General features: G+C 44.0%; 2 protein-coding genes across 10 annotated transcripts in view; one reads left to right on the plus strand and one right to left on the minus strand.

Moving 5' to 3' along the window:
• Nucleotides 1–9,561, plus strand: part of BCL2L13 (BCL2 like 13) — a 92,875-nt gene extending 83,314 nt beyond the window's left edge. For all 7 annotated transcript variants that reach the window (XM_025995509.2, XM_072766380.1, XM_072766381.1 and 4 more), the window contains one exon: nucleotides 2,957–9,561. In XM_025995509.2, the coding sequence (XP_025851294.1) occupies nucleotides 2,957–3,775 (819 nt within the window). In that variant the 3' untranslated portion in view covers nucleotides 3,776–9,561. The remainder of the gene's footprint in view (nucleotides 1–2,956) is intronic.
• Nucleotides 9,562–10,535: 974 nt separating this feature from the next.
• Nucleotides 10,536–26,030, minus strand: part of BID (BH3 interacting domain death agonist) — a 37,306-nt gene continuing 21,811 nt past the window's right edge. The window contains exons 2-6 of one of the 3 annotated variants that reach the window (XM_072766386.1): nucleotides 21,536–21,611; nucleotides 18,415–18,625; nucleotides 15,306–15,445; nucleotides 12,895–13,107; nucleotides 10,536–11,964 (exon numbers count right to left, since the gene is read on the minus strand). In XM_072766386.1, coding sequence (XP_072622487.1) covers nucleotides 11,953–11,964; nucleotides 12,895–13,107; nucleotides 15,306–15,445; nucleotides 18,415–18,625; nucleotides 21,536–21,547 — 588 coding nt within the window. In that variant the 5' untranslated portion in view covers nucleotides 21,548–21,611 and the 3' untranslated portion in view covers nucleotides 10,536–11,952. Of the gene's footprint in view, nucleotides 11,965–12,735; nucleotides 13,108–15,305; nucleotides 15,446–18,414; nucleotides 18,626–21,535; nucleotides 21,612–26,030 lie in introns of those variants that run through there. The other 2 variants (XM_072766387.1, XM_072766385.1) reach the window with 2 other exon arrangements.

Here is a 26,030-nt window from a genome sequence, read left to right on the forward strand (position 1 = left end):
ATCAGCAAGAGAAAAACCAAGAACCATATGATACTCTCATTAGATGCAGAGAAAGCATTTGACAAAATACAGCATCCATTCCTGATCAAAACCCTTCAGAGTGTTGGGATACAGGGAACTTTCCTCGACATCTTAAAAGCCATTTACGAAAAAAAAAAAAAAAAAGCCATTTACGAAAGGCCCACAGCAAATATCATTCTCACTGGGGAAGCACTGGGAGCCTTTCCCCTAAGATCAGGAACAAGACAGGGATGTCCACTCTCACCACTGCTGTTCAACATCGTTCTGGAAGTCCTCGCCTCAGCAATCAGACAACGAAAAGACATTAAAGGCATTCAAATTGGCAAAGAAGAAGTCAAACTCTCCCTCTTTGCCGATGACATGATACTCTACGTAGAAAACCCAAAAGCCTCCACCCCAAGATTGCTAGAACTCATACAGCAATTTGGTAGCGTGGCAGGATACAAAATCAATGCCCAGAAATCAATGGCATTTCTATACACTAACAATGAGACTGAAGAAAGAGAAATTAAGGAGTCAATCCCATTTACAATTGCACCCAAAAGCATAAGATACCTAGGAATAAACCTAACCAAAGAGGTAAAAGATCTATACCCTAAAAACTATAGAACACTTCTGAAAGAAATTGAGGAAGACACAAAGAGATGGAAAAATATTCCATGCTCATGGATTGGCAGAATTAATATTGTAAAAATGTCAATGTTACCCAGGGCAATTTATACGTTTAATGCAATCCCTATCAAAATACCATGGACTTTCTTCAGAGAGTTAGAACAAATTATTTTAAGATTTGTGTGGAATCAGAAAAGACCCCGAATAGCCAGGGGAATTTTAAAAAAGAAAACCATAGCTGGGGGCATCACAATGCCAGATTTCAGGTTGTACTACAAAGCTGTGGTCATCAAGACAGTGTGGTACTGGCACAAAAATAGACACATAGATCAATGGAACAGAATAGAGAACCCAGAAGTGGACCCTGAAATGTATGGTCATCTAATATTCGATAAAGGAGGAAAGACTATCCATTGGAAGAAAGACAGTCTCTTCAATAAATGGTGTTGGGAAAATTGGACATCCACATGCAGAAGAATGAAACTGGACCACTCTCTTTCACCATACACAAAGATAAACTCAAAATGGATGAGAGATCTAAATGTGAGACAAGAGTCCATCAAAATCCTAGAGGAGAACACAGGCAACACCCTTTTTGCACTCGGCCACAGTAACTTCTTGCAAGATACATCCACAAAGGCAAAAGAAACAAAACTATTGGGACTTCATCAAGATAAGAAGCTTTTGCACAGCAAAGGATACAGTCAAAAAAACTAAAAGACAACCTACAGAATGGGAGAGGATATTTGCAAACGACATATCAGATAAAGGGCTAGTTTCCAAAATCTATAAAGAACTTATTAAACTCAACACCAAAGAAACAAACAATCCAATCATGAAATGGGCAAAAGACATGAAGAGAAATCTCACAGAGGAAGACATGGACATGGCCAACATGCACATGAGAAAATGCTCTGCATCACTTGCCATCAGGGAAATACAAATCAAAACCACAATGAGATACCACCTCACACCAGTGAGAATGGGGAAAATTAACAAGGCAGGAAACAACAAATGTTGGAGAGGATGCGGAGAAAAGGGAACCCTCTTACACTGTTGGTGGGAATGTGAACTGGTGCAGCCACTCTGGAAAACTGTGTGGAGGTTCCTCAAAGAGTTAAAAATAGACCTGCCCTACGACCCAGCAATTGCACTGTTGGGGATTTACCCCAATGATTCAGATGCAACGAAACGTCGGGACACCTGCACCCCGATGTTTCTATCAGCAATGGCCACAATAGCCAAACTGTGGAAGGAGCCTCGGTGTCCATCGAAAGATGAATGGATAAAGAAGATGTGGTTTATGTATACAATGGAATATTACTCAGCGATTAGAAACGACAAATACCCACCATTTGCTTCAACGTGGATGGAACTGGAGGGTATTATGCTGAGTGAAATAAGTCAATCGAAGAAGGACAAGCAGTGTATGTTCTCATTCATTTGGGGAATATGAATAATAGTGAAAGGGAATATAAAGGAAGGGAAAAGAAATGTTGGGAAATATCAGGAAGGGAGACAGAACATAAAGACTCCTAACTCGGGGAAACGAACTAGGGGTGGTGGAAGGGGAGGAGGGCGGGTGTTGGAGGGGAATGGGTGACGGGCACTGAGGTGGACACTTGATGGGATGAGCACTGGGTGTTTTTCTGTATGTTGGTAAATTGAACACCAATAAAAATTAATTAAAAAAAAATACTATCCTTGGGCCATTAAATGCAACTTTCAAATGTAATCCATTGAATTGTATATCCAGTAATGTTTGTTAGAATTTAAAACAATTGCACTTCATCTTTGGTTAATGTTCTCTTAGTTTCAAAGTCTAACTGATTAAATTCCCCCAAATAATTAAAAAAAAAAAAATAAAGATTCTATTTATTTATTCATGAGAGACACACACAGAGAGAGAGGCAGAGACACAGGCAGAGGGAGAAGCAGGCTCCATGCAGGGAGCCCGATGTGGGACTCGATCCCAGGTCTCCAGGATCACACCCTGGGCCGAAAGCAGCGGTAAACCGCTGAGCCACCCTAGGAGAGAATTCTTTTTTTCCAGATTTATATTTTTTTACTTTAGTTATTTTTTTAAAATATTTATTTTAGAGAAAGAGAGAGTGTGCAAGCAGGAGGGGCAGAGGGAGAGAGAGAACCTCAAGCAGATTCTGTGCCGAGCTTGGAGCCTGACACAGGGCTGGATCCCACAGCCCGGAGATGACTACCTGAGCTGAAACCAAGAGTCTACTGAGCCACCCAGGCACCCTCAGATTTATATTTGTTTTAAATGTAGTTTCCATTCTTTGTATTGACTCTCCTCTTCCTTTTCTAGGGCACTGTCTTTAACCTTGAGTCAGAGGACGAGGAATATCCTGGAGTCATTGCAGAGGATAGCAACGACATTTATATCCTGCCCAGTGACAACTCTGGACAAGTCAGTCCCCCAGAGTCTCCTACTGTGACCACTTCTTGGCAGTCGGAGAGCTTACCTGTTTCACTGTCTGCCAGCCAGAGTTGGCATACAGAAAGCCTCCCTGTGTCCCTAGGTCCTGAGTCTTGGCAGCAGATTGCAATGGATCCTGAAGAAGTCAAAAGCTTAGATAGCAACGGGGCTGGAGAGAAAAGTGAAAACAACTCTTCTAATTCTGACATTGTGCATGTGGAGAAAGAAGAAATTCCTGAAGGTGTGGAGGAGGCTGCTGTGGCATCTGTCGTCTTGCCAGCCAAGGAGCTGCGGGAGGCACTCCCTGAAGCACCAGCTCCCTTGCTTCCGCATATCACTGCCACTTCCTTTCTGGAGATGAGGGAGCCTGACACAGAAGAGATGACAGTGGAGAAAGTCAGCCCTGCTACGACTTTGTTGGTGGAACTTGGTGAAGAAGAGAACTTGATGAAGACAAAAGCAGCAACGGTTGAATCTGTTCAATTGGAAGAGGAAGTGATCCCCGTGCTGGAACCCACAGAAACACTGCTGAGTGAAGAGGAGATACATGTGAGGAGAGAGGGTCTTCGGGAAGTCCCCTCCCCTGCTGGAGAAGAGAAGGCCATCCCACTGTTTGAGGGCAAGTCTATACTGCTGTTTGGAGGGGCCGCTGCCATTGCCATCCTGGCAGTGGCAGTTGGAGTAGCACTGGCTCTAAGAAAGAAATAGCAGATTTTTCAAAAGAAGAAGACAAAAAAAGATGGAAGATGGAAGATTTTAGCTGTACTGACTGAATTTGAATCACCAACAGCTGATTTGGACATTTGTGGAACAATCTTGGATAATGGGGGGCTTCTGCTTAATAAGGCAGTACATTGATCCACATGATAGGGCTTCAGGTAGAGGGCATCCATGTTTGTCTGATTATAAGTTCCAAGGGCCTTGGCTAATGCCAAATTCGGAATCCTGCACGTAAAGTACTCCTTCTAGAACAGGGTTTCTCAACCTTGGTATTAATGACATCATGATTAATTCTTTGTTGTCGGAGGTTGTCCTGTGCACTCTAGGTTGGTCAGCAACATCCCTGGCCTCTACCCGCTAGATAGCAGTAGCACCCTGCCCTCAGTTGTGACGACCAGAAATGTCTCCTGACATTGCCAAATGTCCCCTGGGGGCGAAATTGTTCCTGTGGAGAGCCCCAGCTTTAGAAGGGAAAGGGTTAACTTAGGAGAACCTAGGACAGAAAGTCCCAGGCAAGAGGGCTTAGCTGCAGGCTCCTCAGCTACTGAGTTGTTCCTGCCCTTGGGATTTCATCTTTCCTGATGAATATGCTGTATTTCGCAGCCATTCCTTTGTGGCTCTTCTTTTCTTGCCCACCTTCTCAGGCCCGTAGTGTGAGGGTGCTCCCCTTCTGTCTCATCTGCCTCTCAGGTACTGATTGCTCCTCTTCACCCCCAGGTTCTTTGTAAAGTCATGTGGGAGAGTGCTTTCTCTGTGTCCGCTAAGTCCCTCATGCTTCCTACAGCTCCACCTTGTAAAGATGTTGCCTTCGGTCATCTTTAAAAACATAAATAGAAAAGAGGCCTAGGGTTCCCTGCCTGTGAATGCAAGGGCAAGTAACTGCTAGGGAGCAGGTGTTTGTCTCATTGTCAAGCAGGGGGATGACTTAGATGGCCTGTTGCGGTCTCTTCTGGCCCTTTTGTGTAATGGCCACGCTACCGAGCTTATGGTGACTTGCTGGCAGCATCTGTTGCTGGATGGTCACTATCTGTAATCTGGCCTCAGTCTTCTTACTAGTCAACTAGCTTTTCTGCAGTCTCTTGCCATGTGATAAGGATTTTCATACTTGGGCTTACAGACCAATTGAATCATAACTCCTATTAAATACAGAAAGTCTCCCAAATACCATTGAAATAAAAAGTAGGAAAAGAGAAGCTTGAATTTCTTGAGCCTACTACCCTCGAGATTCTAGTGTGGCTTTCAGAGTTCAGGAATAAGATTTCTTCCCGGAATTCTTTACAGTCCAAATGCCAGAGTGATAAACCAAAATAACTCTAATCAGTAAGTGCTAGTTGAGAATCAGAATAACTTTCTTTCATCTGGCCGATCCCATCCCTAAAAGGGGGTGGGAGTGTGTCTTCTCATGCCTGAGGATCAGTGTGTCACTGTGCAGGACACACATGCTTGACACAGGTCATCTCAGATCTTAGTAAATGTAACAAATTACTTTTTAGATCCTGAAATTTGTAATAAAATTACTTTACTATCCTGATCACCAAAACTTGATGTTTTTTTATTTTTTTTTAACTTGATGTTTTAAATGGTTTTTTTTTTCCAATTTATTTTTAAAAATGAAATGTTCTCCCTAAAGCAATACTATTTAAAAGTTGGTCGAGGAAAGATCTAAAATGTGTTTGGTCAGCATCATCATGCAGTGTATATGTTCTGAGTTTTAGTGTCTTAGGGAGTGATATTTAAAGGGTTTTGGTGCACTTTGATTAGGATAGCTAGAGGTGAGGTGGGGGAAATGGGATTAATGTAGTAAAGATTGTTTTCCTCCTTGGTCTCTGACAGTTGGCTCTGACACTGGGGTTACTCTGTGTTCTAATTGCTACTTTCCTGTTTGTGTAAGGTAAAAGAAAACTGATGAGTTACCTTGATTTTTCTTTTCTCTTTTATTTTCCTTCCAGTGTTCACTTGTAATCTCTGGATCCTCAAACCCATTAGCTACATGCATTTAAGTACAAATAGAAACCAGTTTTATTTCAGAGCTACTAAAAGGCAATCTGTGGCTTAGGATATTTGGGTCTGTGTTCTCCACAAAAGGAAAGATCCAGAGAGTATAATAGGATGCTGCCACATGCCCGTTTATCTTCCCATCTATTTAACATGAACCCAAAGTGGTCTGGCCAATTGGATCTCGCAGGGTAATGGTTAATATTCTTTTCTATTGGCTTTCTCTAGAGAGAATTGTTAGTTCCTGAGTAATAGGATGTGTCAGTGTCCCCATTCCTCCTTCACTTCCTTACGATCTGCCTCTGGCAATGGAAGGGAATACCCTGATAAGGACTGCCTCTTACAGCACCTCCTCCTTTTGGCTATTAAAATTTGTTTCTCAACCTCCCACCCCCCTCCTTTTTGGTGGGGCTGGCAGCAGACCATTTCTTCCGCCCCTTCTAACTTATATTACTTCTGAATCTAAGGTAAAAGGCAGATTCAGAATAAATCCAACTTATGGAGCTCAAATGTGGAATTAAGAACATACCGTTTATCATTCCTCATTCTTTGAACTATTGGGGACAAGTTTGTGTAAGTCCTCTAGAACACTTATTAATTGCTTTATTGAATGTAATGACTTCTGAAAACTTGTCCAAAAGCCAGTGAAGATTTCTTGAGAAAAATACCTAAAATTAAAAAGTGCTTTTTTATCCTGTTAAAATAATCACTCTAGGCCCCAAGAAATCAGTATCTACAGCGTGCCTTACAGGGGCCTCTGGTGATCATCACTGTCTTCTAGAAAGCTTTCTAGGAATCAGCAACAGTTGGCCATCTGGTTCATGCATGGACCATGCAAAGGCATTATCGACACCTCCCCTCGCCCGCGTCTCCGTACCATCTCCTCTATTAGATGCAGCTGCTCCCCCTCATTGTTGTGGGAGAGTGAGCAGGGAGCCCAGAGGAAGGGTCTTTTGAACCATAGCTACCATTCATTTCTTGTGGAAATTAATATCTGGAGCCTTTGTGCTAATTCCCTCTGATAATAATACAAAAGTGATGCCTTGGCTATAGAACACCCATTTCTCCCTGAAGGTATGACATGGACACGGCCCACAGAATTTTGAAATTATTTTAAGAGATGCTTCATAGAAATAAAAGGTATTATAGGTAAGATTTTGTCTTTTCTTTTAATTTCTGAGGTCATTTTTACAGATTTACCTTTCAAAGAACTTGAGGTGGTGATCGTATTTCATAGAGAGCCTGTAGACTATTTGGTTACTTTATAGAAACAGCTCTGGCCTCTGAAGCAGTTTCCTCACCAGCATGACAGCAGGCCCCTTGTCTGCAGTGTTGCCTCCTGCAGTTGTTACCTGTGGTCCACCACAGTCCAGAAGCAGATGCTCCTCTTTCTGATGTACCCTCAAAAGGTCATTAGTAGCCTAATGCCTGGTCACAATGCCTGGTCCTCCACCTCCCTCCATTTCATTGCATAGGCACCTTATCTCATGTCGTGACAAGGTGAGTATTATTAGTACAGGAGGACATTCTGAGAGGGAGAGACTCATTACAGTATAATTGTTCTATTTTATTGTTGTTAATCTCTATTGTACCTAATTTATAAATTAAACTTTACCACAGGGATATACTAATAGGAAAAATCATATATAGGGTTATCATCTGCAGTTTCAGACATCCACTAGCAAGGATAAGGGGGTGCTACTGAATGTCATCTAAAGCATCAGCAACACAGTACCAGAAAAATGTTTCTTCTTCTCTGAAGGAATGAGACCTGCTATTAGTGATAACCTCCTGTTACACCATTCATCACTGAGGAGGTTCAGCTGTGGCACTGATTTGAGTTTAGGGTGTATGTTTTTTCTATGAGGGTATCCTTTTCCTTATAAAGTATGGGTCACTATATAACCTTAACAAGTACATAGTTGAACATGTAGCTTGCCAGGGACGGTTCTTGTATGCCCTCACATGCCATCACGGTTGTAATTCTTATTCATATCCCTTATCCCCAGTTTACAGAGTGAGGAAACCTACTCAGAGCTTAATGACTTTTCAAAGGTTTTCTAGCACAGGAGAGGCCAAAGCAAGGTCGGGAATTTTTTCTGACTCCAAGTCTAGTGCTTTTTTTTTCACTTTTTACCATTTTTGTGACCCTGCCAAGCAGGATTGGTAGGTTCCCTATAACTGGTTGTGCCAATTGTATACTGCAGGAGGGCAGCCAAGCTCACCGAACTGAAAGGGAGATTTTTCTTGATTTCTACATTGGTTCCATGTGGTCTAGTCTTAAGTTTCTAGTCTTGCATGTTCTACAGAAACAAGAATGAAGATTATGTCCAGGGTTATTCTCAACTTCTAATTATACCAGATGTTTTCCCCTTCAATATTGAATTGAGATGCCTTATGGCTAAAAAATTAGCAGTTACTACTGGTACACATCTTTCAGTTAATGTGTCAGATAAGTATTTTTGCTTGTAGACAAGGGTGAAGCAGTCTGACACAGGAACCTCCGAATGATTTGAAGGCAACACCTTGACACTTTCTCTCCTGTCATCTGTTCCTTATTTTCCTTTTCCCCTATGCCATGAGTTGTAGGTGGGGGATACCTCTAGGGCTTGTTTGGCCTCTCAGCACCCAAGAAGTCACCGACCTAGGAGAGTTGGCCAGGCACCACCATAGGCACATCTTGCTCAGAAGCTGACACGAGGGGACTTTCCAGTGAAAAACCTTCAGTATACTGGGGAATGTAGTTCATAGTAGCCTTGGCTATAGAACACCCATTTCTTAAAATTTAGCCACTATTTCTTAGTTATCTCATATATCCAGCTCCATAGAGTGGAAATGGTCATGTCACTAAAATATCAATCCATCCTGTCTTCCCTTTATTTACACAAGACTAGTTAGCCTCTGCCTGGCCTGCCATGTTCCTGTGAATTAAAACCATTGGGGTCCTCCACATGTTTATGTTTACACTGCAATAGCTCTAGCCAGGCGGCTGCTCCAACTGTAAGCTCAGGTTGGAACGTTCTCAGGGATATTTGGAAGGCCTTGTAATATGTTAAAAAGTAGCAACTGGCCTAACGTGATCCTTGCCCCCTCCTCACCTTCTTAGGGGAGACTTCATAGTAATCTTGCTCAGTGCGTTCTTTGCGCCCCTAGGAGAAATTGGTTAATCAGTGTATTATTATGAACAAAAGTCTCAACATTTTACTAAGTTTGTTCCAGGAATAAAAGGAAGTTGAAGTACAATCTTTCCTGTTATGGAGTCTGGAATAACTTGGTTCCTGGTTCCTAGTGAAACAATCGTATGACATAGCTTTGGTCCTTGGCCAGCACCAAAGGAAAAGATAGAATTATTTTTTCCTAGACCTTTGTTTTCCCTGCTATCCTACTCTTTCGTTTCTCTTTTCCTTCACATTAAAAGTGCCTCTTCCTACCTTGTTCCTTGACGGAGTTCAACTTAGTATTGGTTCTAATGCTCTCTTCTCCTCTAAATTACTGGAATTAAATGGTAATTTTAATTAACATAAACATTTCACTTACGTGCACGTATCTCCTTTTTCTGTAAGAATTTCCATTAGCTCTCCTCACTAACAGCTTGATTTGGTCGATTTATTTATGTGGGCTATTTTGGCTCCTTTCCCCTCCTGTTAATCTGTCTTTTGGCCAGTCTACTCTTCATCAGGGGAAAGAAACCAAATTCAAATCTATGAATTGTGCTGTTAGAAGCAGCATGTTGGGAGAGAACACCTTGGGGGATAAAATAAAGTGAGATCTGAAGATAACTGATGGATTCCTCTTTCTATTCATATGGTAATCTTATGCCCTTGACTTCAGAGGGACTATTTCAGATAACCTTGTGGTCTTAAGAATACATTCATTAAAAAAAAAAAAAAATACACTTATTTGCTTTGCCTTCAGGTTCAAAAAACATGATCATAACATCCAAAGGACACTCCATATTCAGGTTCCCAGGCGACAATGAAATTGTCGGGAAAAAGAAAGCAGGCTGTGGTGCTGTAACTATTTCAGCAGCCCTGAGCATCTCTGCAGTTAGTGCTGGACCTTGAGTGGTGAGATCAGGAATGATATGACCTGAATAGACTGCATAGTCTACCTGACTTTCAGATATGACAAGCATCTCCTGGAGAAGAAAACTGTTTCTCTTTAAGGAGTTTCCATCGCTTAATTCAAATATTTAAAAAAACAAGATGAGGCACAACCTGTACTTAAATTAAAAATGAATTAAAATTTTTCAATTCTATTCATAAGGATTATGTTCCCAGTGTAAAATCCACCAATTTCCAGGATATGTGGCTGGGATGTACCCAAGACTGGAACACTTGTTTTTGATACAGTGGACTCTTCATAATGCTGGCTTGGGGACAAGAGATGATCATTTTGCTTTATGGCTGGGAAAATCTAACTAGGCCTGGAAAAAATTCACACCAAAACTTGTGTATAAATTGCATTAAAATGGTGGTCTATTGTGTTAATTTAAGCAAAACAATGGCAGGCGAGGATGCTGTGAAAAGTTATTATAAGAGATAGTCTGGGATGATTTGTTTAGCGCCCTTTTCTTTCCACTAGAGTTGACTATTTGTACTTCAACTGTTCCTTTTGGAAGAAAGCATCTCTCCCTAGTGAGAATCTGAACGTTTTGATACGTGTGTGGATGACTATGTATGTATGTGTGATTCAATTTGTTTCCACTGTACTAGGACTCCTCCAAAAAAAATTTCACTCTGAAACATAACAGTTGAGTCACTGGAAGGTTTATTTCCAAATGGTGGCCTTCCCAGCCTTTAGTATTCTCAACATACTGCAGATGCTCAGGCTGAGACACAGCCCTAGGGTGTTATGTATGTAACGCTGAGCTATGCAGTCATTTTTCCTTTCTGATTAAACCCTCATGGAACAGAAAAGTATTTCTGACAACAAAACAATATTTCCTAGTACCGAATTACTCTTGTTCACACTCATATTCACAGGAGCAACTGCTCCTGCGAAGTGGAATAGCAGCCTGTGTGATAGGGATCCAGCGTCCGCCACCATAGTTTTAACAATCCTAGGAAATGCTTACTGCCGGGAACAGACCAGTGTTGCGCTGTTTCTAAGTGTAAGCTCTCTCTGGTTTATTTGGGCGCTTCCTAAGTGACTGACTTGTGTTTTTACTCCCATTCTGTGTCTCTAAGAAAGGGAATCACCTCAACTGTTGAATTTTTAAGTCTAACTAATTGTTCTTTTACCTTTTTTGCCTAGAAGCCTGTTTTCTTCAGATGTAGCTTCTTGGGCAAGGATCAGTTGAGGGATATGGGAGGAAAATGAATATATAAGATTATTAACAGGTATTTTCCCACGGGATGTATGTTCATCAGTCTAACATTTTTATCAAAGCTCTGACTTCTTGGGAAAAAAAGGTGCATTGAGTTACCTGATTTTGGAAACTGCAATTGACTTGGAGCCTTAAATCACTTCCACACCTTTGAATTGCCTAAGGCCCTTCTTGACTCAAATAAAAAGAAATCAAGTTGAAAAAAAATAATGACATTTTGAGGCCTGATTTTCCCATTGTTTGAGTACAGAACTTTAGTCCAGAACCTCTTGTACTGTTTGGTTTTTAAATGGGAAGACTATTACTTCCTTAGTATTATGGTGTTCCCTATCTTGAGAGGAAATTTTCATCTGTGAGGGTATGTGCATCTGTCTCCAGCGCTTGCTCTCTCCTCAAACACAATCTTGCCTGCTGGAAGGCCTGCCCCAAGATTACATTTTAATAAACAGTAAAGCTGGGGTATTTTTTAAACAACAAAAAAAAAAACATTGTTTTTTTCTTCTGCCTTACAATCTGTTCTTAAATTTAATTTTCAAGCGAAGACCCATACAGCTGAAATAACTTAAAGGCACAATGTGTAGTGGATTTGGATTTAGAAGATGGTTATAAAACTCATTCAGATATGTGCAAGCTGACATTTTCATTCAAGTATGTAAAGATTTCTAAATGGATCACCTACTTAAAACAACATCTTTAAAATAGTAAGAAATAAATAGCTATTATCTCATGCCTATTTTCTCTAAAAACTTTAAGTGGCCATGGCTCCATCTCCGCTGGAGGCAGGTGTACTGTCGTCACCATATCAAGTTTTAACCAGTTGTGCTTTTGCAGAGGTGTCCACTCAATCCATCTCCTACAGCAAGAAAAGAAAAATAGTCAGAATTAACCAGTCTAATTCACACCTTAAGGACTCTGGTGCCACAATCACTAGAAGTAAAGCTGGAGTTTGTGCAAAAACATAGGCTTTCATGGTGCTGAGATCTGGATATTCACATCTATTGAATCACTTATGGTGACAAGAAGCATCTTAGTGGGTGTGAGGAAATGAAGATTATTTCACCCCTCAGTATATATTTTTTAAGGTTTATTTATTTATTTATTTATTTATTTATTTATTTATTTATTTATTTATGAGAGAGAGAGCAAGCGAGAGAAAGCACGCACATAAGTAGGGGCAGATGGAGAAGCAAGCTCCTCCGCTGAGCAGGGAGCCCAACTCGGGGCTGGATCCCAGGACCCTAGGAACATGACATGAGCCAAAGGCAGACATTTAACCAACCCAGGCGCCCCTCATCCCTTCAGTATTTGGTAAGCAGATTACACTGACATCTTGCCCATTTATTCCCCTCTTATCTTACATGGTTGTTGATGAAAGCTGTCCAGGAACTTGCTCAAGCTTACCCTCTTCTAACATTTCTTGATTTAATACTTGATTCAAGATTTGTATTCATATGGTATGAAGTATGCTCTGATAGTAATGTGTCTTAAAAATAATGTTGATGAAAAAAAAATGTTGACGGAGCTCAAAAGGGCATTAGGTGCTCATTATCACCTTCTACCACACAAGCCTCCCACAGAGACAACACCTAGTCTTTCTACCTGAGCAGGAGGGTCCCTAATCCTGTGGTCCCTTTCCTGTGGTTTGGTCACCAGAAGCACAGGGAGAAAGGATGAAAGAAGCCCTGCAGCAGAGAGTTCTGCTGGTTTCCAGACCTTAGAGTGAGGAAGCAGAGATCAAGAGGATTTAGTGAGACAGCAAGGAGTTGACATCACTGGTTCTTACATTTCTGACTAAGTTCCTCACATAGGTGAGCAGGTTCTGGCTAATAAAGTTCACTGTTGTGTGAAAGACGTCACGGAGCAAGGATGGGGTGTGATCGGCCACCTTTTTGGCCAACAGCATGGCCAACATCAGCATGGTCTTCTCCTTTTCCATGTCCTTAGGATAAGTCTGCATGGCCTGCTCCAGCGCAGCAGCAAGATGCTTCCTTCTGTCCTACATGGGTAAAAACAGGGTCACATGGGACAGGGTTTACTCTGCTACTGTCCTCTGAAAGGAAAACAGCCGTCCACTGTTAAGTAGAAAGACGCATGCTTTCATTTCACATAGAAGAACTTATTAACCAGTTGAGGAGGTTGGAGGAGGGAATGAGAAAGTTAATTTTGAGAGACAGTGGAAAGGGGAGACTGAGCTCACTCACTCCCTACCATTGAACACTAATTCAGCAAACACATCTTTATTGAGCATGTGTATTCACGTTAGACATGGAACCAAAGAAGTCTGAGTCCTTTCCTGCCTCTCAGGTACTTAAAGTCAAGGACAGTTAACTGCCCAAGATATCTTAGACGCAGCTCCAGGGAGGGGGATGAAGGGGGTAAATGTCACCTTCTTGCCTACATGGGAGAAGCTCCCCATAGACCACCAGACCTGGAAGGACCTTCAAGCTCATCAACTCAGATGCAAAATTCAGTTAACGCTGTGCGAGACGTCCTGAGGCAGACCATGACCACATCTACAACAGCTACTGGAGAATAGCAGACAGTGATCCCTGGAACAGGGATACACCTACTTGTAGGCAGGAAGCTGACCTGGCTGAACCCTGGAGGATGAATATATTTCTATGTGGTGAGGGGCATTTGCATTTTCAGCGGGTAGTCAAAAGGATAGAACCATTGTCTCCTCTGAACTCCTGTCGACTCAGACTTGACAGCCTGGGGGCAGCTCTCTGTCCCACTAAGTTTCTAAAGGAAGGACAGAGTAACTTTATGGTGCCCGGCAAGGGGTAGAAGCTCTGTTAGTATCTGTATATTGATTATAACCATGAAGTTAAGAGTAGCAGGCTAAATAAACTGTCGCTTTTCTTTGTCACATGAGGGTGACTTGACATTCTCTACTCACATTTTTATTCAACTCTCTAAAACTGAAGAAAGAATAAGTTATTTCTGGAAGAGTCATAACATTGTTAATCTTTTTGGAGGCTTTATATACTCAAAATCTTGACTCTGACTTGAGGTTCGGGTTTCTTAAATCTCAAGTTTTAAGTAATTCTTCTGAAAGACAATTAACCATACTATGATTCTATTTCCAATTATTTTTAGGCAGTCATGAACTAAGTCACCTCACTGGACATACATCTGTCTGAGAGGAGAGAGAGGACAGAACTTGATGGTTTAATTAACAACTGGAAACTAAAAGACAACCTATGGAATGGGAGAAGATATTTGCAAATGAGATACCTGAGAAAGGGTCAGTATCCAAAATATATAAAGAACTTACATAGCCCTAAAAAACAATCCAATTAAAAAATGAGCAGAGGACATAAATAGACATTTCTCCAAAAAGACATTCAGATGCCCAACTGACACATGAAAAAATGCTCATCATCAGGAAAATGCAAATCAAAGCCACAATGAGATATCATCTCACACCTGTAAGAATGGCTAAAATCAGCAACAGGAAACAACAGGTGTTGGCAAGGTTGTGGAGAAAAAGGAACCTTTGTGCACTGCTGGTGGGAATGCAAAGTGATGCAGCTGCTCTGGAAAATATAGAGGTTCCTCAAAAAATTTTAAGAAGAACTACCATACAACCTAGTAACTGCACTACTGGATATTTACCCCAAGAATATAAAAACACTAATCGAAGGGATATATGCACCCCTATGTTTATAGCAGCATTATCTACTATGGAAACAGCCGTGTGTCCACCAATTGATGAACAGATAAAGAAGATATGGTCTATCTATACAATGGAGTATCACTCAGCCATTTGAAACCTTGCCGTTTCCAACAACATGCATGGAGCTACAGGGTTCTATGCTAAGTGAAATAAGCCAGCCACAGAAAGACAAGTACCATGTGATTTCACTCATGTGGAATTTAAGAAGCCATATAAACAAAGGGGAAAAAAAGAACACAAAACACAGACTCTTACTATAGAGAACAAACTGCTGGTTACCAGAGGGGAGTCGGGGGTGATGGGGATGAAACAGGTGACGGGGATTAGGAGTACACTTACTGTGATGGGCACGGAGTCCTGTCTACAACCACTAAATCACTAGATTGTACACCTGGAACTTATTAAGACTACGTTAACTACACTGTAATTAAAATATTTTAAAAACCTGACCACTGAAAAAGTTCTCACACTTCCTGACTAACCCAGAAAAAGCAGTGGTGGACTTTCTCACTTACTTCTTCCGATAGGTTCACATTCATAAACTGCATTGCCAGGTTATTCACCAGTCCTGGGTGGATGCTGTGATCCATCCTGTCCCCTATTTGGGCGAGCTGCCTGGCGATATCCTGGATGATTTCTTCTTGACTTTCGGAATCTAAACGTTCAGACAGGGGCACAGAGACACAGCAGATTCAGACAAGGCTCCCACCTGAGCCCTCCTCCCACTCTACCTTGTGCCAGAAGAAGAAAGGCTTCTGCTGTGGACCAGAGCCAGCTCGTCTCCACAGCTCTCCACGGTGGGCTCATGCTCCGTTCTACTAGAGCTGCAGCATGAGGACTTGGGCCCTGCCACTCAGGGGAGCAGGGGCAAAGTGCTGGGGCCAGGAAGGGTCTAAGTGAGCAGAAGACTGGGGGAGCAGGCCTCTCCCTGCACACAGGGTCATCATGAGTCTGTGAAATGAATGGTTATGCCAGGGCGCCCGGGACTATGGGCAGCTGTAGCATGAACCTGACGGCAACCCTCGGGGCCGCCAGTTCTAGACCCCATCCTGGAACAGGTGTGGGCCTCAGAAGCTGTTAGTGCGGCACCTCTGCAGTCAGACCGGGTTAGAGCCACACGTCTGCCAGTCCACCAGAGCTCGGCTCCCCCTCTCACTTGTTTAGGTCTGTCTACTCAAGTGCCACTCTGTCCAAGACCAACACCCCTGCATGCACTGCCCCCCCACCCTCCCTCCTCCTTCCTCAACACTTGCGACTAAGCTATTCGCCTTACCTGTGTTCTCTGTCTGACTCCCTTGCCAGAAGGTAAGCTTCCTGATTTTTAAATGTTTTGTTTAATGTCAAATACATGGCACTGGAAACAATGCAAGGCACACAGGAGGTGCTCAAGAACAACTGCACAAATTAATGAATGGATCCTGCATGTAGCTCCTGGTAAGCACTCAATAAATGTCAGCTGTTGTTTTTTCTCCCGTTAAATTGTGTATTTCTTCTGTGTTTGCACCTTCCCTCTGGCTTCTTAATTACCCAGGACAGAAATCTCAATCTCCCCAGTGCTTGCAGCCATCCTCAAGCAACTGTCTCAAGGTGCAGACACAACTGTCTGTCCTACTGGCACCAGTGCCACCACCTGGGTGTGGGTTCCCCATCAGTTCTCCTCTGGATCACTACAGCAACCTCCGAGCCGCCCTCTCACCACCCTCCAGGCCCTTCCTCATTCTCCATACACTCTGGGCAAGTGAGGCACTGGGTTGTGAGAGTTGAGGAGGCTCTGAGGGGGTCAGGTGTACAGCTGTGCCCCTGCAGCAGGTGCCTCCTTAAATTCTGTGCCCTCAGTGTTTCACCTGCCCCACTGCGGTCCTAACCACGACCCAGAGTCTGGCTATGATGTAACTTCTCTACTCCCTCATGGGCTTGCACCTGCTGGAGGGACAAGCTGCAATGGAGTGTCAGAGCACTTTGGGCCTTAACTTGCACTATTCCTTCCGAACCCAACTTTATTCACAGCACCTTTAACAGGCCCCAGTTTTTCCAGTTGCAAGTGTTTGCTTAAGCAAGAGGCCATACCCTCTTCCCAGTTTCCAAAGAGCTGAGATGCACCCCTTCCTCCACAGGCCAGCTCAACTGCAGTCACAGCCACCAAGGTTTTCCTGAGTCCTCGGCGTAGGCACGCTGTCCACACAGCTCCCACTGTCCTGACTCCGCCTCACCGATCTAAGCTTTTCCACTCTGTTCCAGCAACTTCAGGAATCCTGGCAGACTGAATCAGTGGCCAGATGAGGAAATGAATTCACCAGCGACACTGTGGTGTACACAGCCTCTATTTTGCCTTTTGCTGCCAAATCCTGTCAGGTACTTTATCAACATGCCACTTTTCTATCACAGGTGAGGTTAAGTGTATAGCTCCATAATCACTTTTGCAAATGCCATTTGAGTCACGCCAGGTTTTGCAGCCTAAGGGCAAATAACAGTGTAGAAGAGCAAAGGACAGCCCAGGGGGCAGCCTCTGCTTGTAGTTACCCCTGCAGCTTCTAACAGCCAAGTCATTCCTCCCCCCTCATCCCCTCTCTAACTCTTCCCAAAGGTGACTAGTTGCTCTCACTCAAGTTTAGGGCCACCTGGAAGATACAATGGCTGGATTCTAAAGCACAGATGTTTGGCACACCCTGGCTGGTAGGAAACTCCTGCCACATCCCCATCCATCCGATTTAGGATAGAGTTGGAGGTCCCAAGGCTAAATTAGCTGTTGGTCTCCCCTATGGCCACTGGAGGGGAGAGCAATCTCCTAGGCCAGGAGATTTCTGGGTAGCAGGAGGCAGGACTGCACTCAGCTCACTGCTAGGCTGGGAGGCCTTCGTCTAGATCCTCAGTGATTCTAACTAGGGCATATAGCTCATAAACACTCGGGAGTTTTCCACCCTAGAACATGCTGGTTCAGACAGCTGGAGTCGGGCCCAAAGACTGTGTTCCTCATGGAATTCCAATGTGCCCAGATCTAGGGGGAGCTGATCCTCACATGCTTCCCAGTCCTGCTTCACCAGCCTTCGGCTCAGGATGGCCTCCATCTGTGGAGGCTGCACCAATGGCAAAGAGGAGTAGAATGGGAAGTTGGAAGGGGTAGCACAGGGAGGAGGGTGAGAAAAGGTGAGGCAATCTTGGAAACCATGATATGCTGGGAGAACTGATCCTGGGAGGACAACGGAACCCAGCTCAAGAAGAGAAGCCTGGCTCCAAGTTCTGGCTCGACCGTGCCCTGCAGTTGTTTGATCTGCGGTTTGTCATTTACCCATTCAGTAATGGAAATTAGGTTCAGAACACTTCAATACCCTAGGTGTGTTGTAGATAATCACAGCACAATACATAGGAAAGTAAAAGCATAAGGTACTGTACAAAGAATCATCATAAACAGTGGATTTCAACTGACTGGAAACTCGGGCGGGCCTGCTCCCCCGGAGTCCTCAGGTACAGACCAAACCACCGTATGACACAAATATCCACAGTGGATTGAACCCAGGGAAGCGGAGACTGAGCCTGAAGGTCCCCTCCAGGACTTTGGTTCCCTCGATGTTCCTGGAGACAGCAAAGCCCATATCTGGGGCAGAGGAGGCCGCACCACATGCCTACCTCTCGCCCCACCATCCAGGAAGTAGCTGCACCGGTTGCCATCTGTCTGTAGCTCATCGTCGTGGTCCTCCTTCAGGTAAGCTGGCACGGGCAGTTCTCGGCCCAACAGCTCCAACTCTTCGTGGAAATTATAGTTGGAGCAGTTTTGGAGGAAGCCAAACACTAGCAAATTGGTGATACGCTCATCCTGGGGGCCTGAGCCATTGCTCACCTAAGAGAAAAAGGGAGTCAGGGAAATGTGAGGGAACCTGGTCCAGGGCCAGAGGCCCTGCCTGCAGCTGAGCTGGGGGCAGCTGGGCCTGAAACAGTCTCATGGCCCAAGATGTCTGAATGACCCTGTGGGGACAAGAGGACCCACTAGGCAGATGCCACATTTGCAATGCCTTGCTTTTGGAGGAGGAAGTTCCAAAGGCTGCTTCAGGGAAGTTGGCAAATATCATTTAGATGCCATCCTTACACCAACATGCTTTTGCTAACTCCCGTGTATTTTTCAGCAACTTCAGTCCCCCTACCAGCTATGCATCCAGCAGTCAGAAGCTCTTTTTCATAATCTCCTTTGTCAGCCAAGATGCTATTGTGCAACTAGCAGATTTTCCATAAATACTGGGCAGTAGTGACCACAGATAACACCTGCCTTTGGGCAGGCTGGTTTGCTTCAGGAGGATATGCCCTTTCACTACAGTCCAAATATAGAAGGATGGCTCCTGCTCCAACGTGAGGGGCTGGCCATCTCCACTCGCGACCTCTCCATCCACCAGCACCACTCAGTTCAGCATCTGTACTCTGGAGCCAGGAGGGACATTTCTGGGGTACTGATTGAATTTGGGACAGTGTTCTTGGCAAACAAAGGTGAGTACTTGTACCAATGGCAGAGCCATCAGAGACCTAGAATGAAAGGGGGAATCATCCACAAGACTAGGGATATACTGAGATCTGCCCAGATAAATGTAAAACATACCTACGCAACTGTAAGAGCAGCTTAGTAGAAGATGATGAAGGTGCTGGTCACATTTATTTCTGTCTTCTAAGTCCTTAATATTTTTCATTTAAAAATTTCAGGAAACTTTTAGGATGGTTTTTATTTTTATTTTATTTTTTTTTTAATTTTATTTATTTATGATAGGCACACAGTGAGAGAGAGAGAGGCAGAGACACAGGCAGAGGGAGAAGCAGGCTCCATGAACCGGGAGCCCGACGTGGGACTCGATCCCGGGTCTCCAGGATCGCGCCCTGGGCCAAAGGCAGGCGCCAAACCGCTGCGCCACCCAGGGATCCCTAGGATGGTTTTTAGAGGACAAATTGTTTTAAATAAATGAAATGCATAAAACACAGAGCTTATGTATTGTTATTCAGCCTTTCCTTCTCCGGAATTATTTCTTAAAAGGGGGAAAACATCACATAAACGCTCTACTGTATCAAATACTTATGATTCCTGTATGGCGAGGCCAGGTGGCATAAGACAGCTTAGAAACTCAAGAACATCTTTCATTTCTACCTTAAGAAGATGTCCTGGCTAGAAGAGAAGAAAGGAGGGCTGGGGTAGGGGTGTGGGCTAAATTACCACACACTCAAATGTTCAGTACCAGTTGGACAGACACTGTTAGATGAGTACGTCAAGGACAGACCAGACTAAACTATGTATCAGAAAGTAGGCTCAGGAGTTGATAGTATTGAATTTCAAGGACAGACAGAGCTTGTGACAAACCAAATATAAAATCGTGACCCTTGAAAAAAAAAAAGATTTATTTGTGAGAGAGGAAGCACAAGTAGGAGGGGTGGAGGGAGAGGGAGAGAATCTCAAGGAGACTCCCTGCTGAGCACAGAGCCCAACACAAGACTGGATCTTACGACTTGAGCTAAGTTGGATGGATGCTCAACTGACTGTGCCACCCAAGTGCCCAACTATGACCCTTTCTGATCTTCTAGTGATAAAAGTTGAAATGGATGTTTCAGAAGATGCAAGGATTTAACAGCTATTTATCCTTTTAAATCACAGAAAAAAGTATGTTAAGAGAAATGATCAAGGGGCTCCTGGGTGGCTCAATTGGCTAAGCGGCTGGCTGACTCAGTCCATTAAGTGTCCTACTCTTGATCTCAGCTCAAGTCTTGATCTCCGGGTCATGAGTTCAAGCTCTGTGTTGTGCTCCACACTGGGTGTGGAACCTACTTGAATGAATGAATGAATGAATGAATGATAAACCACAGTATAGCAGTAGACCTGCTCTACAAGAAAAACTAAGGGAAATGTTAATAATTACACGTAGAAGACAAGAATGGGCAGGGTTAAACGGCACCAAACAGAAGGGAAGTTTGGATACAGAGAGCAGACCTTCATCATGACACGAGAAGCTGCTGAAGTCTTTTGGCCAAGCAGCTACCATCTCTGCTGAGCCCACCATGTCTCAGGCCCTCTAGCCACCAAGCTGAAAACCACATGGTTCCCACCCTTCAGGAGAATATTCAACTACACATTAAGAACCTTCCAGGTGCCAGATGTTGCTATGTTCAGGGATTCAGAAACTGTGGGCCAAGTTTACTAACCACCAAATCCTTAGATTTTCTGCAGATACCTCCCACAATGGCCGGTGAGAAAAGGTTGATGCACACAGTGTGGACACAGAAGAGCCCCTAGTGTTGGAGGCCTCTACAGAAGTTGGCAAAGAAAGGAAGCAGAAAGACTCTATTATAAGAAGATGAATAAAGAGCTTTTAACATGATATGCTATAATTTTCTCTTCCAACTAGTTAAAAGGTAAATACAGAGAAGGCAATTTAGGTATCATCCTGTTGAAGCCAGGGCAGTGACCTATAAGACCTCAGGGTGATCGCCCCAAAGAACTCTAAAGCTTCTAAATGGTTCTGAATCAGAAAGTTGCCTTGCCCTTCCAGTGCACGACCAGGCACAAGGTGGAAGGAAGAAGCCAAGGAGACAAGATAGGTCTTTGTTTTCTTTTCCTTACTGTGCTCCAGTAAGTTGTGAATGTGAGGCTCCTCTCTGCAGCACTGCCACAGGAGGGGTCAGCTGGGTCCACACTGACAGCACACACACAAAGGACAAGCTGGTCCCAGTCACCCTCACTCCCCTCCCAAAGCATTCCTCCAGAAGAAGCCCAAGGGCTGACCTTAGACTCCATGGCACGGGCAGCCTTGCAGGGCTCTGACTTGCTTCTGGCTCTGTGGACGTCCCAAGTCAGCGGCCTGGAAAAGGACACACAGACACACAGGGTAGGCAGCTGTTGCCTGCAGAGATAACCCCTCCAGAACCTTCAGAAAAGAAGGGAGCCATCCTGGGCCGGGCTCAAAGGCAGTCTCCAGCCACGGCAGCCAAGCCACACCCCACCCAGCCCAACCACACTCACCCAGGCTGCTCCCTTCTCAGCATGGAACCTGGCAGCAAATGAGTGAGCACACTTTGGGGTTTTCCTCATTATAGACACTTGCCAAGGCACTGATTGCTCCAAGGGTCAGTCCTCAACCTCAGAGTTCAGCCCTCCCACCAGCAGCTCACGGTCACAAGACCTCACTGATCAGGCAAACAGGGCAGTCTAGCTTATGAATTCTTTTGAAGCGAATACTCATATTAGTGCATTTCCTACAAGAATAAAGTTAGCTGGGGCGCCTGGGTGGCATGGTTGGTTAAGCATCTGACTCTTGGTTTCGGCTCAGGTTGTGATCTCAGGGTCGTGAGATGGAGTCCCAAGTAGGCTCAGGCTCAATGCCATGTCTGCTTGGGTTTCCCTCTGCCCTTTCCCACCCTCCACTGTGCTTTCTCTCAAATAAATAAAATCTTAAGAAGAAGAAGGAGAATAAGAAAGTTAGCCAATAAAGTACACCAAGAAGTTTTCAAGGACTGTTTTATTACTATGACCACTAATACAACCCTTTCTTCAGCACGCAACTATCCTCAGAGCATTCACATTAACTCTTTTGTTCCACACAACTCTGCTGAGAAGTAGGTGCACTGTGCTCTGTGCACTGTGTTGATCCTGACTTAAGGGGATGAGAGAATAAGGTTTGGGGAGTAAGAGACAGCTAGACAGGCCAGTTCTCTCCCCAGGCCACATGGTTTCAATGGCGTTCATACAGAAAGAGCTCTTATCAAATGTATATAAAGAAAAAGAAGCTTTGAAAACAAGATGTTTTCTTACCATTTGGTGGCCAAGAGAGAAAGAAAAAAGAAGGAAAGAGACTATATATTTGACAATTACACAAAAGATTAAAGCTCCTTTATGGCAGATATTCCAAACTAAATAACCCATCATAAAAAACTAACCAACAAAAGGCAATTGGGGATTGAGGTCAAAAAGATTATGCCCATGAAGTGGAACATACATTACGTGAAAAGGATGAGAGAGCTACGCATGCATCAGTACAGAGAGATGTCCAAAACAGACTGAACAATGGTTTCTGCAGAACAGTCTCAACAATACAATCCTATCTTAAAATGTATTTGCCCGTGTATGTGTGTTTACACACAATATTAGGTTGAACCAAATGAAACAAACACTTTGTAGGGTAAAAAGAGCCAAATCTGGCAATTTTATCTTGGTTCTTAAACACAGAAGAGATTGAAAAAAAAAAAAAACAAAAACAAGAATAGACAAGGCACTCCTCTGTAGGAAGCAAGGGTGAGGCTCCCACATGCACGTGAAAAGGAAGCTAGAACAAGACCAGCACCAATGGAAGACAGGCCTTCTGCCACTAAGCAGCCACGCACATCTCTGGGACACAGTTACTCTCAGATCTGCCCATCTCTCTGTCTCGGGTGCTCCTGTCAGCCGTCAGGTCATGCGAAGCTAGAGGCTGCACCCCCACCCTCATGCTGGGAATCTGGAAGAGCCCCCACCCTGCTCCTGGCTGAGTGAGGGGAAAGGGGGCCCAGAGCAAAGGACTCATTCACGGGTATTTGGACAGACAGGGAACCAGCAAGAACACTGCATTATGGGTGGTCTACAGGCCCTCCATAGGGCACGAGGCAAGAGCTGGAGCAATTATCAGAATCAGGACAAGGAACAAACCAGAAATGTCCCTCAGGAAAATAGGCCAAACCATGAAGCCAAACCATGTCGATACGTTGTTTGATGCCAATGTAGAGGTGCAGTGAACACAACCCTGGCCTCCACCTCATTCTCTCAAGAAATAATTCGCATGTGGGGCGCCCAGGTGGTTCAGTCGGTCAAGTGTCCCACTCCTGGTTTCTGCTCAGGTCACGATCTCAGGGTCCAAAGAAGGAGCCCTGTGGCCAGCTCTGCATGCAGCAGAGTCCCCTGGAAGGTTCTCTCCCTTCATCTCTGCTCCCACGCATGCCCATGCCCACTCGCTCTCTCTCAAATAAATAAATCTTTGTAAAATTGGGGGGGGGGGGAGAATTCACACATTTAATTGATTTTCTCCAGATTCTGATACTGTGAAAATAAAAAGAAACCTTGGTTAGAATGGAGTCAAGGCCAGCAGGAGCCAACCAACTCCCCATGAATGTCAGACTCAACAGGGAGAGACAGCGCCTGCATGGCCCGACTTTACCACCTAGTACTACAGCAGAAGGAAGGCTTTCCTCTGGTGCAGCAACAACGCAGCCAACGAGAGGCTAGCACGAGTCACCAGTGAGAGGCCAATATACTCAGACTCCTGCTTTCCTCCTTAAAAATGGGCTTTTTGCTTTCAGCAGCCTCCCAGCTTCCCCCAGCAGTCCTCTCCTTTGCTTTGTGAATTACTGTGGTTTTGCCCTAACTTGCAATGTGCTAAACACTCATTGGACATGTTCACGAGAAATTCCAATAGCTTCTCCTAAGCTGTTGACTGGAGCAAAATTTAGGCTTGCACAGAAGGCCTGATGAACCTGTCCATAACCATGACAATCAACTCTACAAGGTTTTTAAAGAAAGTTCTGGTCTTCCTTTTGATGTGAATCTACCTGGGTAGCATTTAATTCTGTTTGTTAAAAAAAAAAAAAAAAAAAAAAAAAATTCTGTTTGTTACTAGGCTGGCTTTTCTCCTTGAGTTACAAAGGACTAAGATGGAATGGGAAACTACATCTGCTCCAGATTCAGTTAATTTGCCAGAGCCACTGGCTCACATCCAGGTCAGTCACCGCAAAGGAAGACTGCTAAAATTCTCAGTTTGCAACATCAGCAAATGCAGTTTCTAAACAAACCCAAAACCTCATTTCTGCTCTTGTTGCAAAGAGTCAGGCCACTAGAAAAAAGACTCTTATAAACTCAAGCACTCCAAGGGCTTTAGCACTCCAAAGCCAGACTTTCTGGGATCCTGTTTCCCAAAGATGAGGCTCCAGGAAGCCACAGGGGCTCTTCCCAATCCTCCCTCTTAACTGGCTTGGAGAAACCACTCTCTGGACCAGGAATTAACATCCTTGTGTCCACACTAAGAGAACTCTACTCTCGGTGCTCAACCCCACAGCCTCTACCACCGAGTACAGGAACACTTTTTCCGACAGGCGGGGTCTCTCATAAGCCTCCACAGGTTCCTGTTTCTGAACCTATTTCCTTTGTCTGGACCCTTTCAGAGATACACAACCTTTTCTCCTTCCACCCTTCTTCACTTGCTGGGCTGAGATTTTTTAGAAAAGTACCAGACTGGAATTTCATTCTCCCCAAAGGGGTAAGTAATTCTAAAATTTGGCCGTAGTAATCAAAACAGCCAGCCAGAAAAATTAGATGATCCTTTGACATCTTTTTTTTTAATTTTAAAAAATTAGATGTTCCTTCTCTGATGGCGCTATAGCCGAGTCTGGAGACATTGATCATTTATTTATATTTACTCCTATCTATCGGATCAGTTACTTTCCTCCTTATGAGCAAAATCTTCAATTGATAATTAGCAGAATCCACAGTGTAACTCTCATCAAGATTCAAAGAGATTCCTCAAAACCTTCCGCAGCATTAATCGACACCATATAAACAAAGACACCGGAGCACTTCAAGGCATTAAGCCCGTAACTGAAGATTACCAGCCTCAGGCTTCATTACTTCCTACCCTAGACCCGGGAATATCCCTGTTTTACCTGTGAGAAAACCCAGCGGCCAAGGAGGGAAGTCTGTCCAGGACCTCAGAGCAATAAATAACATTGTTATCCCACGGCACCCTGTTGTCCCTAACTCCCATAAGCTACTGAGATCCATTTCTACTGAAAGCAGATTTTTTTCACCGTAATTGATCTATGCAGGGCATTCCCAGTGTCTCTGTTGATAAAGAGGAAAATGGTAAATACCTTGCTGGCTGCGTTACTGCAAATCCTGAAGTCACTGAGCAGCACTGTTACCCCCAGCCGTGTCAGCCCAGCAGGATGAGCTACACGCCCTTACTGAAGCTTGCACCTTAGTGAAGGGTATAAATCTGCAAACATTTACACCAATTATCCATAGGCTTCTGGAGCAGCTCATGACTTTGAAATATTATGAAAACCACGAAGTGTCCTTATCTCCAATGGAGATACAATTTTAAAAGACTCCTATGTCCACAATTTATTAGATGCCATGCTTTTACTGGCTGTTCCAGCTATTAAGGTTCCTGGGCTCAACTCCCAGACTCAACTCCATAGAATTCAAAGGAAACCACCTGGCTAACAGTTTCACAAAAAACAAAAACAAAAACCACACT

Source organism: Vulpes vulpes, chromosome 8 (assembly GCF_048418805.1).
Source record: "Vulpes vulpes isolate BD-2025 chromosome 8, VulVul3, whole genome shotgun sequence".
In the NCBI taxonomy this organism is placed as follows: domain Eukaryota; kingdom Metazoa; phylum Chordata; class Mammalia; order Carnivora; family Canidae; genus Vulpes; species Vulpes vulpes.